We start from the raw sequence: 15,833 nt of genomic DNA, 5'->3' as shown, positions 1-15,833 counted from the left end.
GCTTTTTGATTTGAGGCAATCCCAAATATTCCTTTTTGCTTTTATTTCCATTGCCATAAGTGTCCATTTTCCAAAGGCATCTCTTACACCGATGCTTTATATATTTTATTGCTGCAGGTTTTAAATCTTTAATCCATTTGGAATTTATTATTGTTTATAGGGTTAGAGTGAGATCTGTCTTTTACACCTGGCCTTCTACTTTTTCCAGCACCACTGAAGAAATTCTCCTTTGCCTACTGCCTTTTGTATGGGCATGACTGCTTCATTATAAATTATTAATATTTGTGTGGATTTATTTCTGGGCTTTCTATTCCATTGATCAGGGTTTTTTTTTTTTTTAATATATATCAATACTGTTATTAGTGTTGCTTTATGGTATAAAGGCAGGTAAGTCAGGTAACATGGTGCTTCCATTCCTTTTTCTCAGAATTGCTCTTGTTATATGAGGCCTTAGATGGTTCCATACAAATTTCAATACTTTTCTGTTAAAAATTTTGTTGATATTTTGATGGGGACTGTGTTACATCTGCATATCACTTTAGGTGGAATAGTCATTTTAATTGTATGGAGTCTCATGAACAGGAGATGTCTTTCTTCACCTTCTAGGTTAGATTAATTCCAAGGTATGAGTCTTGTGAAATGATTGGAATTATTTTCTTAATTTCTTTGGAAAACTTCTAAAAGAGATCAAACATATTATAAAAAGTAGAGGTTGTAGTATAGTGTACACCATGACTCCAACCCCCATTTATCCATCTTCCAACTTCTATTATTACCAATATTTGTTTCATTCATTTCCCCCCTCGTGTATGTTAGTAAATCAGATTCAAAGACATTTTATTTGTGAACACATCAGTAGGTGCCTTAAAAAAATACTGTTATCATTCCCAAAAAAACCTAGGTATTCCTAATAGCCAGTATTTAAATTCTCATTGTTTCCTACGGCTTTTAGAAATTGAATGAAGAATAATATTCAGAGTCACTACTGTGTTTTAATTCTTATTTTAGTGATTATTCATCTTCCCCTCCTTGCGGTTTATTTCTTGAGAAAATTTGACTCTTATAATGTGGATTTTGGTGATTCCTTCTGTATGGTTTAGTTTCCTCAGCATTCCTTTTAAATTGGTAATTAAATCTAACACTTGATCAAATTCTACCTACATTTTTGTGGAAGAAGGCAAGACTACTTAATGGTACCGTAGTAGTATGTCATTCCATCCAAAGATAAATAACGCATAGTCACTCTCTCTAATGATACATATCTATCTTTACATTTACAACTGTAAAAATAACATGGGAATTTAAGCAGTGCATTTGATATTAAGGTTTCAAAATCCTTAGGTGAAAATTGACATTTGAGAAATAGCTAATATTTAAAATTAAGTGAAACCTATTTTCTATATGAAGCTAGTTTATAACTCTTGGCAATTCTTTACCAGGTGATGAATGCAGTATTGGTTCAGCCACAGACTTGACTGAAAGCAGTTCCATGGTGGATGGGGACTGGACAATGGTGGATGAAAATTTCTCCACACTCAGTTTAACTCAGTCGGAGCTAGAGCAAATCTCCATGGAGTTGGCGAGTAAAGGGCCTCACAAGTCCCAGGTCCAGCTTCGGTGAGTTACTAAACATTTTTAAAGCACAGAATGTCCACTTAGAATATCTGGACAAATAGGATACAGGGGCTGCCTTCCTGTTGATCACTGACCTTCTGTATATCTTTAGCATCAGTCATCTTGCTTCTGCTTATATTGTAGATATTTGCTACACATCTTCATGGAGGCGGGATGTCTGGACTGGTGCATTGTCATAGGTCTGATTCTTAGAGAATCCTCAATAATCAACCAGATTTTGGTCATTATACAGTCTTCAGAGGTAGATGGAGAGATGTTACGAAATATAAAGACAGGGCTGCATGCAGTAGACCGATGGGCTTCTACGGATTGGTGAGTGCTGATTGTCTTGAGATTATTTGGCTTTCTTTTGGTTGATCCTTTCCTTTCACACTAAGACTTAGTTCTGGTTTATGTAGTTGGAGAGTTTTAGTTTGGTTAAAAAAAAAATGCTTTCATATGTTCATTTTAAAACTGCTTTCTCTATTGTTCCATACCCAATCATTTAGATGAGTAATGTCCATCAAGATAGTGAGTTTGTTTTTATTTTTTACGCTTGTCAGTAACTTAAGATTAATGATGTGCAAAAGATCTAAGAAGTTGAGATTTATAGTTTTGTGGAATTGAAGGTAATAACCTACACGTCTATTTGAAAAGATAAAAATTTAAGGTGTACGTGGATTTAACATTCAGAAAGCCCAGATTTAAAAAGGTAAAGAGACTGCTGAATCTTGAAAGGCCAAATTAAGTGTATGTGTGCTTAAGAGCCTTAGGTTCCAGCCCTGTCTATGTGGACTTGGACCTAATTTTCCTTAATCAGCAAATTAGCTTAGAAGTTCTTTGCAGGTCTTTTTTCAAGTCAAAAAGTTCAGTTCTGTAGAATCTGAATTTTAATTTTACTTGATAGGGCCACCCTGGTGGTATAGGGGTTAAATCTCAGCTCTATCACCTCTGCAGCCTGAGTTCGATTCCCGGCCAGGGAGCTAACCCCACATATGGTGCCAGCAGACCTCTCCTGTCTTGCCTGCTGCTCTCCTCAGCACTGTATTTCAGTAGATCTGCCTGCTCTGCTTTCTCTGGTGAATCCTCTCACCTCCAACTCCTCTGGCCTACACCTGAGTTCTCCAGAAAAATAAAATCTTTAAAAATGAAGAATGGGGCCTCCCCAGTGGCGCAGCGGTTGAGCGCTGGGTTGCGAAGCTGCCTGCAGCCTCTGCAGCTCCGGTTCAATCCCCGGCCACCGAGCGAGGGTCCCACATGGCGCGCAGACCTCTCCTGCCACATGCTGCTCCCCTCAGCAGTGTACTTTGGTCCTTCTGCCTGCTCTGCTCCCTGCTGTGGCTCTGGTGAATTCTCTCACCCTCCCGCGCTTCTGACTGTACCCAGTGCTTGTATAAATAAATCTTTAAAAAAATAAAAGCCAAACTTTGCTCGTAAGTCTCAGAAATTTAAGATTAGTGCTTGTGCATCTCCATTTGTGGTAGACAACCAGTAGGGTACCTAAGAAGCCTTTCTTCCTTGTGCCACCTCCCCATAATCTTTCACTGGCCTTACTGCATCAGCGTTATAAGAATGTATGACACTATGCAGAATCTTTTGATTGTGAATGATGAGAGCTAATTTCCTTTTTTCTCTGCTTAGCCCTGGATATAAGCCATTTTTAAATATTATTAAGCCACAACTGCAGAAACTCAGTGAGATAATGGAAGAGCAGGTCCAGCCTGAAGCTTTCCAGCCAATCACGGTGGGTAAGACTCCTGAACAGACTAACCCCAGGGCAGAGGAGAGCAGGGGCTCCTCGGGCCATGGAAATATCCCTCAGGGTGAAGTTGGAAGCAGCAGTATGGTCAACCGGAAAGAGGAGGACGCAACCCCAGCAGAGGAGGAACCTTTTCAGGATGGGACTTACGACTGTTCTGTGTCCTAACAATGGTGTACCATCACCACGGGCAGTATTAATTGGCAGCAGCATGCAACTGAGGACACTGTGACGTAGTTGGATGGTTTAACCAAGGAGAGAAAGAAAGCTCAGAGACTGGTAAAGTATTACTGTATTTTAAACAACTCTCTAAGAAATCTATCTGACTCCATAAATATGTGATATCAAATCATCTTTCATTAAGAGGTGTTTTTAACTGCAATGGAAAGTAATAAAGAATATTTATTGTATGGATGTACATGAGAATATTTTGGTTTTATTCTTAAGGGTTGGTAGCTCTTCTCTTACTCCGTAGGGATTATCATGCCCCGGATGAATTTACCTTTTCACTGCTTATAGCTTCTTACATGTTTTCTAAACAGCGTGTGTGTCCCAATTACTTTTTCAAAGTGGAGGTGCTTGCTCTAGCTTATCAGAAGTTCAGCTAAGTGTTTGAGAGCACTGCACACCGTCATTGGGACTCCTGAATAGATATCTGCCTTTAAACATGTGCCAGTGTCATGGAGACTTGATGGAAGCTAGTTACCTGAGAAGTCTATGTCTGCTTTAGCAAGATTGATTCCTGCTAGGTGAGTGTAGGCAGACTCTGAGGATTTCTTATCAATTATGCTGTAGATACCCGTAAACTATTTTTATCAAAGAATCATATCTTTTTGTGAATACTCTTATGTATATATACCCAAGGATACTGTTCATATTTTTAGGCCTTGTATTATAATTTTTAAGGTTTTCTGCTGAATTCTGCATGGCTATAGCTACCCTTGGGATAAAAATAGGGCTTGCTCTTCTTTTCAAATATGAGCACTCTTCATAAAGAAAGACAGGTCTATTGGCTTAGTCATAAAGGAACCAGAAATGGTCATACTGATCATGAAATGAAACAGGCTTTGTGCAAATTAATGTTGTTTCTTATTTATTGGTTTTGTAAATTGGAATAAAAATGAACTTTAATGTAAATAGACTGCTGAATCCTGTATTATCATGGCTACTAAAAATTAGAATGTAAAGAACACATTCTTCATTGTAAGTTTTTAAATATGTATTTCTAGATATGACGGAAATTTTAGTTTTCATGTTATGAAAACATAACTGCATATCTTTAATTGCTTCCAACTAAACATATCTACTGTATGTATTTCTGATTATCTTATAAAACAGTATTAATTTAGATAGCTCGTTTGTACTGTGCAATTTGAACAAAGGAATGCAATGTTATTTTTTACAAAAACAAACTTATTTTTATAATAGTGTATTGATGAGGACCAAATTCATACCACTATGTAAAACAGCCTCTTCTCATAGTGCAATTACAGCTTAGAATTAAAACTTGGTCCTTTTACAGTAAAAGGCAAGATCAGTTGTTCTAGCCAGGTTTCCTTTGAAGGGAAACTTAAAAAACAATTTTGAAATTGCTTAGTTCAAAATTTATGAAACTATTTTAAACTATTCATTTTGGTAATTTAGTATCATTTACTCTTTACAAGTGCAATAATTTCACATACTGAAGCTCCAAAGTGAGTGGAATATGTGATTTATTGGTACCTGGTCCTTCTGGTGCTACTTTTATTTAAATCTTTGTTTTAAATCAACCACCTTTCCCTGAATCTAAGGAAAAATAATCATTTGCCATGTGAGTACATGCAGCCCAGCAAGAAATTGAAATTTGTTCTGTCCTATTGCATTAAGGAGAAGAACCAGCATTACGTTTGTCTTTGGTGTAAATATTCAGTCAATAAAAGTGATTTACCGTTGTAAACAGATGTGATCCTTTCAAATATCCTACCTAACGTGCTGCTGGGTTCATATTAAAAGCAGGACATCGTAAGTTAACTACGTTCCTGTGGTTTAAAGCCTGTAAGTGAATCTTCTATGAAATGCGTTTTTTTCAACTAACACAAATGGTCAGCCCTGAAGTAAAAATAAGAACTGGTAAGTGGACATAAAATTTCTCTTACTATATACCTTCAAAAAACCCTTATTTTACCTGGTTCACATATCAACTGTTTAAGCCATAATTTTATCCAATTAAATATTCAGTATAACTTAGAATTTTACTAGATACATTTATTTGCTGATACCAAAAGAGATCATTTTGGGGTAGAGTCAACATTAGCTTGTAATTCAAGTTGCTGCTACTTCTGTAATGTGTATTTTTTTATGTGGTAAAGGGCAATAAAACCATTATATAAACTTTCGTTTATTCATCTCAGGTTAACAGCAAATAGAGTAATTCCACCTTTTAGAATAAAAACAAGAATTGACAAATATCCTTAGATGCCTGAGAATATTAGATTGGCATAAAATATGTAAAACTGTCTTTGGTGGATAGAAATCAGTGTGTAAGTCTGTAAGAGACTATGCGTCATCTCTAAAAGGTGGAATTGAAAATGACTTTTTCTTAGTTTCCAGTATTCGTACATCTGCTTTTTATATTTACAGGTTTGCCTAATCTGGATATGTTGTAAAATGGAATCACCCATGTGGCTTTCTCTGTTTTCTTTTATTAGCATGTTTTTAAAGCTGAATAGTCATCAGTAGTTGCCTGACATTGGGTTGGTTCCACTTTTTGACTATCATGAATGTATTTTGTGAGTTCTCTAGGGGTGGAATTGCTCGGTCATATAATATGGTTAATTTTTTGAGGAAATGCCAAGCCGTATTACAAAGAACCTGTACTATTTTGTATAAAGTGGTTAACTATATAGATCTGCATTTCCCTACTGTCTTTTCACGTGATTTTAAACGTTACTATGGTGTTTGGAGAAAAATGTCTATTCATCTTTGGTCATTTACCTTATCACATCTTTTGAAATATAAACATTTTACTTTTCCAAAGTCCAATTTATTTGTGCTTTTGGTGTTGTATTGTGTAACCTAAGATTATGAAGAGTTGTGCCTATGATTCCTTCTATGAATTTAGCTCCTATATGAGGGTTTTTTTTTCCCCCCCTTATGGCATAAGTGGAGGCTCTGCAGTTCTCTGTGTGTATACCTTTTACTAAAATGATTTCCCCCCCCACTGGATTATCAGTTATAATTTATGTCCTTAATGCCAGTACTTGCTGCCTTGATTATACTTTCAAAAGTTCCTAAAAAGCAACATTACAGTCAATTTTGGTGTATATTTACAAAAGGCAGCTGGGATTTTGATGGGGATTATATTCAGTATATTAATCAATTTGAAGACTAGTTCCACCTAAATTGGTAAGCTTTCTAACCCATGAGCATGTTTTCCAGTTATGTCACCTTTACTTTCTTTCAGAAATGTCTTAATAGTATGTGAAACATTTTTAAATTCATTCATTAACTAGTAGTTTTGCATGGGTTCCCTAGGATTTTTTACAACTAACAGATGCAATCTGAACTAAAGATACCTTAAGTAATCTACACGCCTCTTGCAAAAGTGCACTGGCTAGAACTTCTAGTAGAAGTGGCAATATTATTGGACTTGTCTTACGAGGGAACGCCTCCCATACTCCCTTATGTTAACAGTTCTATGACCTTACCTTTATGAGGTTGAGGAAGTTTCCCTTCTAGTCTTTTTTCCTCATGAAAAAAATGTTGGAGGTTTGTCCAAAAATTATTTTTTGCACTTACTGAGGTGGTCCTTTATTGTCTTACATTAACGGACTTGCAGATGTTCGACCAACTTTGCATTCGTAGGATAAATCCCACTTGGTCATGCTGTTGGGTCAAACTTGGAGAAAGGCAATTTTTATTTTGTAAAAAGACAGTTTAAAAGCACTTAATGCATTTTGGCCCTAAAAGAAGGCCACTATGTGTTAAGGACTACATGCTTTCCCACACATTACAAAACTGCACCATTTATACTGTGTGGGTTATTTTTTGGGTGTAGGAATGCTAAAACTAGTAACTTACACACAATTTTATTGAGTATTCCCAGACTCAAAAAATAAGACCCACCACATACAGGAAATTCTACTTTCAAATACAGGTGGAAACCATGGAAGTTGTTTGCTTCACTATATGCTGCACTGAGGGTATTCAGTGAAATAACTTGGAAACATTTTGGAACCCCTAAACATGCTGAAGTCCAACATTTACCAAATTCTAGGTCATTTTATTTCTGCATCATTTCATTCACAGGTAAATAGGATTCCAGAAAATGAATACTTTCTAAGTGACGTTCTTTGCTTACATCTATTGGATTGTAGGGAACATGATGCATTTTTGCTTGAAAAAAAAAAGACTTTTCTGGCAACCCAATATTAAAATACCATTTATATACCCCCACTACATGCGCAATGTAAGTCTTTTAACAGCATTTTTTGGTTAACTTACAAAAAAGCTCTATATTTGAAATGCCCCCCAAAATGGGGGTTTACAGGAGAACAAAGATAAGTTTTTCTGTTAAAGATACCACCTAATAGTATATTAAAACATTTATTTCAGTAACATTGTAAGGCAGCAATGAAAAACAGACAGTATCATTCTTTCTACATCTTCCTGAGTCAACAGGGTCGCTTATGGCCCCCTTGGAGATAACATGTCAGGATCCTATCACACTTAACTGTGGAAAACAAACAATTCATGCAACAATCATTCTTAGATCAAACAAAAAATAATTTCTTCACACGTTCCCTGAATGTGCAGTACTATACTGTGGTACTTAGAATTTAAAAAGACCCTTTAAAAAATGGGTTATTCAAATCAGGTATTTTTCATCTCAGAGGCTGCTAATCTGACAGCATGCTTATTAACGGAGCCATAAATATTAGGTGCAATTATTTCTGCCATTAAAACCACCTCCCAGAGTTTTATTGCCCTGCAACTAGTGAACCTCTTGTTTCTGACCTTGCACAATATCAAAGCTTTATAATGCTAAACAAAACCATGATTACTACTAGAAAGGAATATTCAACATCCTCCCCAAAGGGGAAAAAAGGTAACAGAAAATAATTTGTTTTCTTCAACACTTGGGGTTTGGATTTTTTTTTTTCCCCTCCAACAATTTCTAATGATCTATTTCAGAATAAACACAATGAGCACAAATCTGCCTATATTTGGAAATTCACTGAGATTACTATTTCTAAGTTCTCCACAACTGTGATTCTATACAAGCTATGAACATTGCAAACCTTAAGTGCGGCAGGAGCCACACATTTAAAATATTTCAAACTTAATATATGGTTTCTACAATACCTGGGAAAAGTGGCTCCAGTATGCAGGCCACGTCATTGTTCAGCTCTCGGGCTGCAGCCCTGCTCTGTGGGTCCAGTTTTTCAGGAGTCACAAATTAGGCAGAGATTGTGAGGAGCATAATTCAGAAAATATCGTGAACACTTTGCACAAAGAGCTTCAAGTGGAGTCTCTACTTGCTAAACTCAACATTTGTTCAACTTTTTATGTATCTCGAGTAACTTAATCACTGATCTCACCAAACCTTTCCACTATTTGAGCCAAGAATTCATGAGTGGCACTGTTATGATATGCTGCATGACTGCCATTATGCAGAAATCTAAACACTAAAACTGTATGTACAGGGACCTCATTCCAGTACAAACCACAACCTCAAGTCTCGGGAAAGCCAAGTATGCTGGACAGTAAGTTACCGAAACTGTTGAAAGAGCAGGAAAACAGACAAAAACACGGACACAGTGCATTAAAAGCAAGGTCTAAATGATTAACCTTGTCTATCAGAAGACTCCTACGAAACAGGGAATGGATCTTCATAAAATGCTCTATCACTCCCAACTCTCCTCCCGCCTCAGAATAGCCACCATGGCAACTCAGCACTCTGAGGAAGTTAGGGTCATGTACTTGCACAAACAGTATTCTGAACCAGAAGGGCCTGTGAAAACCCAGAGGGAAGAGTAGCTGGGCAAATGATCCTCCTCTCCAAGCGGTAAGGTAGAGAAAGGGATCAGATGTGTTTCGGAGGAAAACAGAAAACCACAAGGTTGAATCTTGGTGACTTGTCAGAATGACAAGGCATCAACTCAGCACAGGGATCCACATCAGGAGTCCTGGGGTTCAGTGCAGAGGTGGAAAGCAGGCTGCCTGAAGAAGCAGAGCTCTTAAGCACAGCCTGGGGACACAAAAGTCCAATGGTTCTTCCCCAGTCCTCCCTGCAGTAGCTTTCCAAAGACCTAGAATGAGGCCTCAAGAGGGGAATCGTTACCACGAGGTGAATGATATTTACCTATCATCCACTGACACAAGTGGTCTCATGCTTTAAATGGATATGACATTTGTCTCATTAATAATGGTCTTACAGTACCTCATACATCATTCACCAGCCTAAGGGGACAACTACGGAAGTGGTTTGTTGGCTTCTGTTCATATAAAATGTGTGTGTAGTGGCAATACCCACATGTGCTTACTACATGCTAGAAAACTAGCATTTTCAAGTGTTGAATAGGCTGTGCATCCCTACCCCACAGTGGAACCATTAGAGCACTCTGCCTTTGGAAGGGTGTCAACTCACAAATCTCTTTGAACATATACTCATTAAGATTCATTGACTTACGTTTCATCTGTGTAACACAGGGACAAATTATGTCACATGGAGTATCCCACTGGACATGTACTTAGAGCTCATCCGCAAGATTAAAACACATAGAGGTTGTAGGTGCACACCCAGGCAGAAGGAAATGTCCAATCTGGAAACTTCTCTTTCAGAGCATCCAGCTGGGAGGATCTCTTGTCTTCCCCAGAAAAATAGTGGGCAGCAATGGCCACAGTGATCATTCCTTCAGGCTGTTCTTCCAAGACCTAGCAGAGAGAGTTAGTGAGTTCTCTACTTCTACGGAGACAAAATATTAATCCCAAGGATTTTGCCAAATACCACCTGGGAACTTGATTTATGTATGATACAAGCAGTACCGGGAAATTCCCACCTGTACTTCTATCCAAAACTGCCATGCAGAAGCCTGGAGTCCATGGGAGTAAAATACAAAGTAATCCCCTCCTTTACTTGTGACTGGGGTGCCACTGCCAAGAGACCACTGAGAAAGTGTTGACCCGTTGTGAGTTCGAATATAAAATGACATATGGCTTGGGCCTGAAAGGTAAGAGGAAGGAGGAAAAGTTAAATCTTTAAAAAGGCATCAGTAAGACAAGCAATTCATAATACATCACCCAAACCAGTCTAAAGTGATAAAAGGCATGAACCTTCAAAAAGATACTACAAACCTAATGGTGATTTACCAGCTTGGACAGTCAGTGTCCAATAACAAGGGTAGTAAGTGATAAAGTGCAGCAGAAAAGGCACAGAATTGACAAGGAGACACCCTAAGTCTTGGTCTTGTCACTTAAACATATGACATAGTATTCATGAGTCCTTCAGAAATACACTAAGCATTATCCAACCAACAAATAACTGAAAAAAGTATAGGAAAGAACTGATAGTGATGTATTTGGATATATTAAAATCCTCATTAAGACAAATACCAAGGAATGGATAAAAGACTAACCTATAAATGTTGCATATAACAAATACTGAGAAGGAAAGAAAATAGCATAAGCATATGAATATTCCAATAGTAGTAAAGAACATCATTAAAACTGTAAGATAGCAAAAGCTTAAATAATGGTGACCAAGACAAATATAAACCATCTAAATACCAGAAAACACTATTTCAAATTAAGGAGCAATGAAGACATGATTGGGAAAAGTAATGTAGCAAATACATAACCATAACACCTACAACAAATTTGAGACCATATGTATCATTTTTAAGTAAATTAAGAAACACTTCAACATGGCTTACTAAGTCAGGCATAACATACTGTATTCAAAAAACATACTTAAGATTCAGAAAGTGTAACAGTAGAGGTATGAAAAAAGGTATTTCAGACTAGTAGAAACCATTTGCAGAGCTAACCCATATATGGCACAACAGACCTCTCCTGTCTCACCCATTGTTCCCCTCAGCAGTGTATCTCAACTCACTATGCCTGCTCTGCTCCCCACTCTGTCTCTGGTGAGTCCTCTCACACCCTGCACCTCTCTGGCCTATACCTCAGTTCTTCTACACAAAAATAAATCTTAAAAAAAAACAAAAACTAAACAAAATAATCAAAATAATTGGTGAAGTAGATAGGAACATATATTCATTAACCAGAACAGTAAGTTTGATTGATACATATCTTCTCAAGTGAACATAAAACATTCATAGAAGTATTAGGTAACAAGGTATCAGAGTTCAATTAAAGTGAAATAATACAAACACTCATCAAAACTCAGTAAGACTTGATCAACAAAACAAGAAGACTCCTACCTAGAAATTAAGATTTCTATATAAAGACTTGTAGGTGAAAGAAGCAGCAAAATTAAAGAAAAAAAGATCTTAAATAATGAAAATATTCCATGTCAGAAATTATGGAATATATGCAAAGAATAAGTCACTTAAGTAGAAAACAAAGTAAGCAAAGGAGGAAATATAGGCAAAAGCAAGAATAAAATACAGAGAAAACAGACCTAATTTAAACTATCAAAAACTGCTGACTTTTGAATTAGAGCAGGGGAGAGAGAGAACAGAAAATACAAGTACACAAAAAGAACAAGTCATTTTTTAATTCACACATGATTACTTTGCCTATTTCAATACTAATAAATTTTAAAGCCCAGATGAAATAGCTTTACAGTAACAGTAAATGGCTTTAAACAGAGTAAGAAACTTAAGCAAATAAACCTCCATAGAAACAAGCTACTACACACACACACACACACACACACACACAAAAATACCAAGCACCCCTCCCCCCACCCCACCGCCAAACTGGTCCAGATGGTTTCATTTCCTTCAGGGAGGAATTCAAGTCACCTTTTCAACCACATTGTTCCAATGCATTGAAAATAAAGGAGAATTTATCAAACAGTATACTTCAAAAACACACAAACCAGTATCGTTCATGAGAGTACTATGCAAAATTTTTTAATTAAGATATTACTAAAAAAATTTAACATCACATTAAGAAAATGACAACTAATATCATGTAGAATATACCATATTAAAAGATCCAAGGCAGAAAAATCCTACAATTACCTACACACCAAAAAAACAAAACACCAAAAAAACCTCAAAACCTATTCCTTATAAAAAATAGTTCAAGACAGACACACAGACCAATGGAATTGAATAGAAAATCCAAAAATAAACCCACAGATTTATGGTCAACTAATCTTTGACAAAGGAGCAAAGACTATGCATTGGAGCAAAGAAAGTTTGTTCAATAAATGGTGCTGGGAAAACTGGGTCGCCTACAGGCAAAAGAATGAAGCTTGACCACTACCTCACACCATACACAAAAATCAACTCAAAATGGATTAAAGAACTAGACATAAGACCTGAAACCATAAAATACATAGAAGGAAATATAGATGAAACACTACATGACATGCACATCAAAGACATCTTTACAGACACATCACCCAAAGCAGTGATAGTGAAGGCAAAGAGATCAACAGCTGGGACTACATCAAATTAAAGAGCTGCACAGCAAAAGAGACAATAACAAAAACAAAGAGAAACCCCACCGACTGGGAGAACATTTTTGCACACAACATGAATGATAAAGGACTGATCACAAAAATCTACAAAGAGATGATGAGACTCAACAAAAACAAAGAAAATAATCCAGTCAAAAAATGGGCAGAAGAGCTAAAAAGAAACTTCTCTGAAGAGGAAATGCAAATGGCCAGCAGGCATATGAAAAAATGTTCAGCATCACTTGTCATCAGGGAAATGCAAATCAAAACTACCATGAGAAACCATCTTACACCAGTGAGAATGGCACATATTAAAAAAACTAGCAACAACAAATGTTGGCGAGGGTGTGGAGAAAAAGGAACTCTCCTGCACTGTTGATGCGAGTGCAAACTGGTCCAACCACTATGGAGAGCTGTGTGGAGATTTCTGGACCTACTAAACATAGAGCTTCCATAGGATCCAGCAATTCCACTGCTAGGTATTTACCCAAAGGACACAAACATCAATTCCAAAGAGCACCTGCACCCCTATGTTTATAGCAGCACTATTTACAATAGCTAAGCTTTGGAAACAACCCAAGTGCCCAAAAATAGATGACTGGATCAAGAAGATGTGGTACATATACACCATGGAATATTACTCAGCATTCAAAAAAGATAAACACATGCAATTTGCAGCAGCATGGATGGCGCTGGAAGGGATCATGCTCAGCGAAATAAGCCAGAAAGAAAAAGAAAAATACCGGATGGTCTCACTCATAGCAGGAATCTAGAAAACTTAAATAAGGGACCAGGAAAAAGAATAACTATAAGAAGGAAAATATCAAAATCAACAAACAACTATGAACCAGAGACACTCTATGGGGGTTGGGGAGCGGGGAAAGGAGGGATTGGGGTCAAAATAAGGGGGTTGTAATTGTATGGGGGATATAAAAATAAAATTTACATTAAAAAATAGTTCAAGAAATAGAACTGATACATACTTAACACAATACTTAATCCTAAGGCTAGTATTTTAATGGAAAACCACTAGATACCTTTTACTAACATCAAGAACAAGGTAAGAAGGCTGCTGACTGTCTCCACAGCTGTTCTTCCATACTACAAGTCTATACTATGCAGAAAAATTAGCCTCATAAGGCTCAGTAAAAAGCAGAACTATTTGCAGATTATATGTAGCAGTCAACTACTGATGTCTGTTTCTGGACGGTTCTCAGGCTAACAATAATTCTCACATTTTTAAAGAGCACTTAACGAAAAATATTTACTGTTTTTTGCCCTTTATAGTCTGGTGATTCCTGGTGTGCCCAGAGAACTTCTGAACATGAATGATTGACTCAGAAAATAACAGGCAGATGTCAGTTCCTTCGTAAGTGCAAAATATAGCCAGTTAAAAGACATGATAGAGAAACCCTCAATTATTGAAATGGCAAGGAAAAAATGAAAAATAAAAACTTCCAATCATTAAACTATAAACCTTCTGTAATTAGTAGTATGGTAACTGGTACACAAATAGACTGATGCATATTCAGTCAAGTAATTTCTTTCATTTTCTTTGACATTTGTAATCGTTCAAGTTGCCTACCATCGCTAAATTCTACTGGAATTCTCCAAATTATGGATATGGGATAGAGAAAGGTTTGAACTTTTCTGATTCCTTTTTATAAGAGAGTCATTATATAAAATCAGAAATAATTGCTATGGACAAGGAAAATGACTGCTGTAAAATTATCTCCAATAGAAGTTTAAAGGCCTAGAGAAAAAAAAAATTCACTTTCAAAAATGTCAGCTAACACACTTCAGTTCCCTTATTGCATTCTATTGGTTAACAATGAACTCTTGCTATTTCACTACCATCTTGGGCCCTGCACCTTTCCTTGTCTATTAGGTTTTCAAGTCCCTTCTGTGTCTATTAGAATGAAGTACACCTTAAAAAAGAAAAATATCAGATGGTTTCACTTATAGGAGGAATATAGGAGAAATTAATAAGTTATCAGAGAGAAAAAATAATACAAAACAAAACAAAAGCCAACAGACAATGATAAACCAGAGACATCCTGTAGGGGAGGAGGAGGGAGATGGAGGGAGGAGGGAGAACGCGGGACTGAGGTGATGGTGCACGGTGCACTGGTGAAGTAAATTCTATGGCGACTACACTGGGGGAAGGGGAGCAAACATTGTTTAAAAATGAACAATGATGTAAATACATAAATATTTTCAAAAATTAATAAATATTTAAACATTTTTATTTAACCAAAAAAAAAAAAGACCTTAATACAGTAGACATTTACATTCTACAATAAATACGATTTCCAGAGATCACCAAAAAATACAAAAATCAAGCTACTTGTGGAAGAGAAAGTTCAGTGAGAACTGGGCAAAAGTTAAGGTATTATACATAGTCAAATAATACGTATTTTTTACATCATTGTTCATTTTTGAACAATATTTGCTTCCCCCCACCCCTCAGGTGTACCCCCATAGAGTTTCCTTCACCAGTGCACCCGTGTATCATCACCACAGCCCCCTGTGCTCCTCCCTCCCCCTCTGATCCCTCTTCCTCCTCCCCTGCAGGATGTCTCTGGTTTACAATTGTCCAGTTCAGTAGGGAAAACGCTAAAGATGGGACTAAAACATCTGAATATCCAGAAAGAAAAAACCCTGATCTCTGCCATACATGCTCTGCCCCATAATGCTAGGGCCTCCCTGGTAGCAGAGGGGTTAAGTCTCAAGCCAATCAAGCTATCACCAGCCGCTGCAGTTTGATCCCCAGTCAGGGAGCTGACCCACATGTCCCAGCAGACTTCTCCTGTCTTGCCCTCTGTT

At 37.0% G+C, this 15,833-nt stretch overlaps 2 protein-coding genes across 4 annotated transcripts in view; one reads left to right on the top strand and one right to left on the bottom strand.

The window, feature by feature from the left end:
- Positions 1-12,067, top strand: part of RIC1 (RIC1 homolog, RAB6A GEF complex partner 1) — a 107,597-nt gene extending 95,530 nt beyond the window's left edge. For all 3 annotated transcript variants that reach the window (XM_037493495.2, XM_037493496.2, XM_037493497.2), the window contains exons 24-26: positions 1,440-1,617; positions 1,759-1,947; positions 3,256-12,067. In XM_037493495.2, coding sequence (XP_037349392.1) covers positions 1,440-1,617; positions 1,759-1,947; positions 3,256-3,541 — 653 coding nt within the window. In that variant the 3' untranslated portion in view covers positions 3,542-12,067. The remainder of the gene's footprint in view (positions 1-1,439; positions 1,618-1,758; positions 1,948-3,255) is intronic.
- ERMP1 (endoplasmic reticulum metallopeptidase 1) overlaps positions 4,648-15,833 on the bottom strand; it is a 49,866-nt gene continuing 38,680 nt past the window's right edge. The window contains exons 14-15 of the mRNA XM_037493493.2: positions 10,414-10,577; positions 4,648-10,288 (exon numbers count right to left, since the gene is read on the bottom strand). Coding sequence (XP_037349390.1) covers positions 10,124-10,288; positions 10,414-10,577 — 329 coding nt within the window. The 3' untranslated portion in view covers positions 4,648-10,123. The remainder of the gene's footprint in view (positions 10,289-10,413; positions 10,578-15,833) is intronic.

This window comes from Talpa occidentalis, unplaced genomic scaffold (assembly GCF_014898055.3).
Source record: "Talpa occidentalis isolate TD23 unplaced genomic scaffold, MPIMG_talOcc4v2.1 talOcc4.7, whole genome shotgun sequence".
Classification (NCBI taxonomy): domain Eukaryota; kingdom Metazoa; phylum Chordata; class Mammalia; order Eulipotyphla; family Talpidae; genus Talpa; species Talpa occidentalis.
This window is presented reverse-complemented; position numbering and strand designations above follow the sequence as displayed.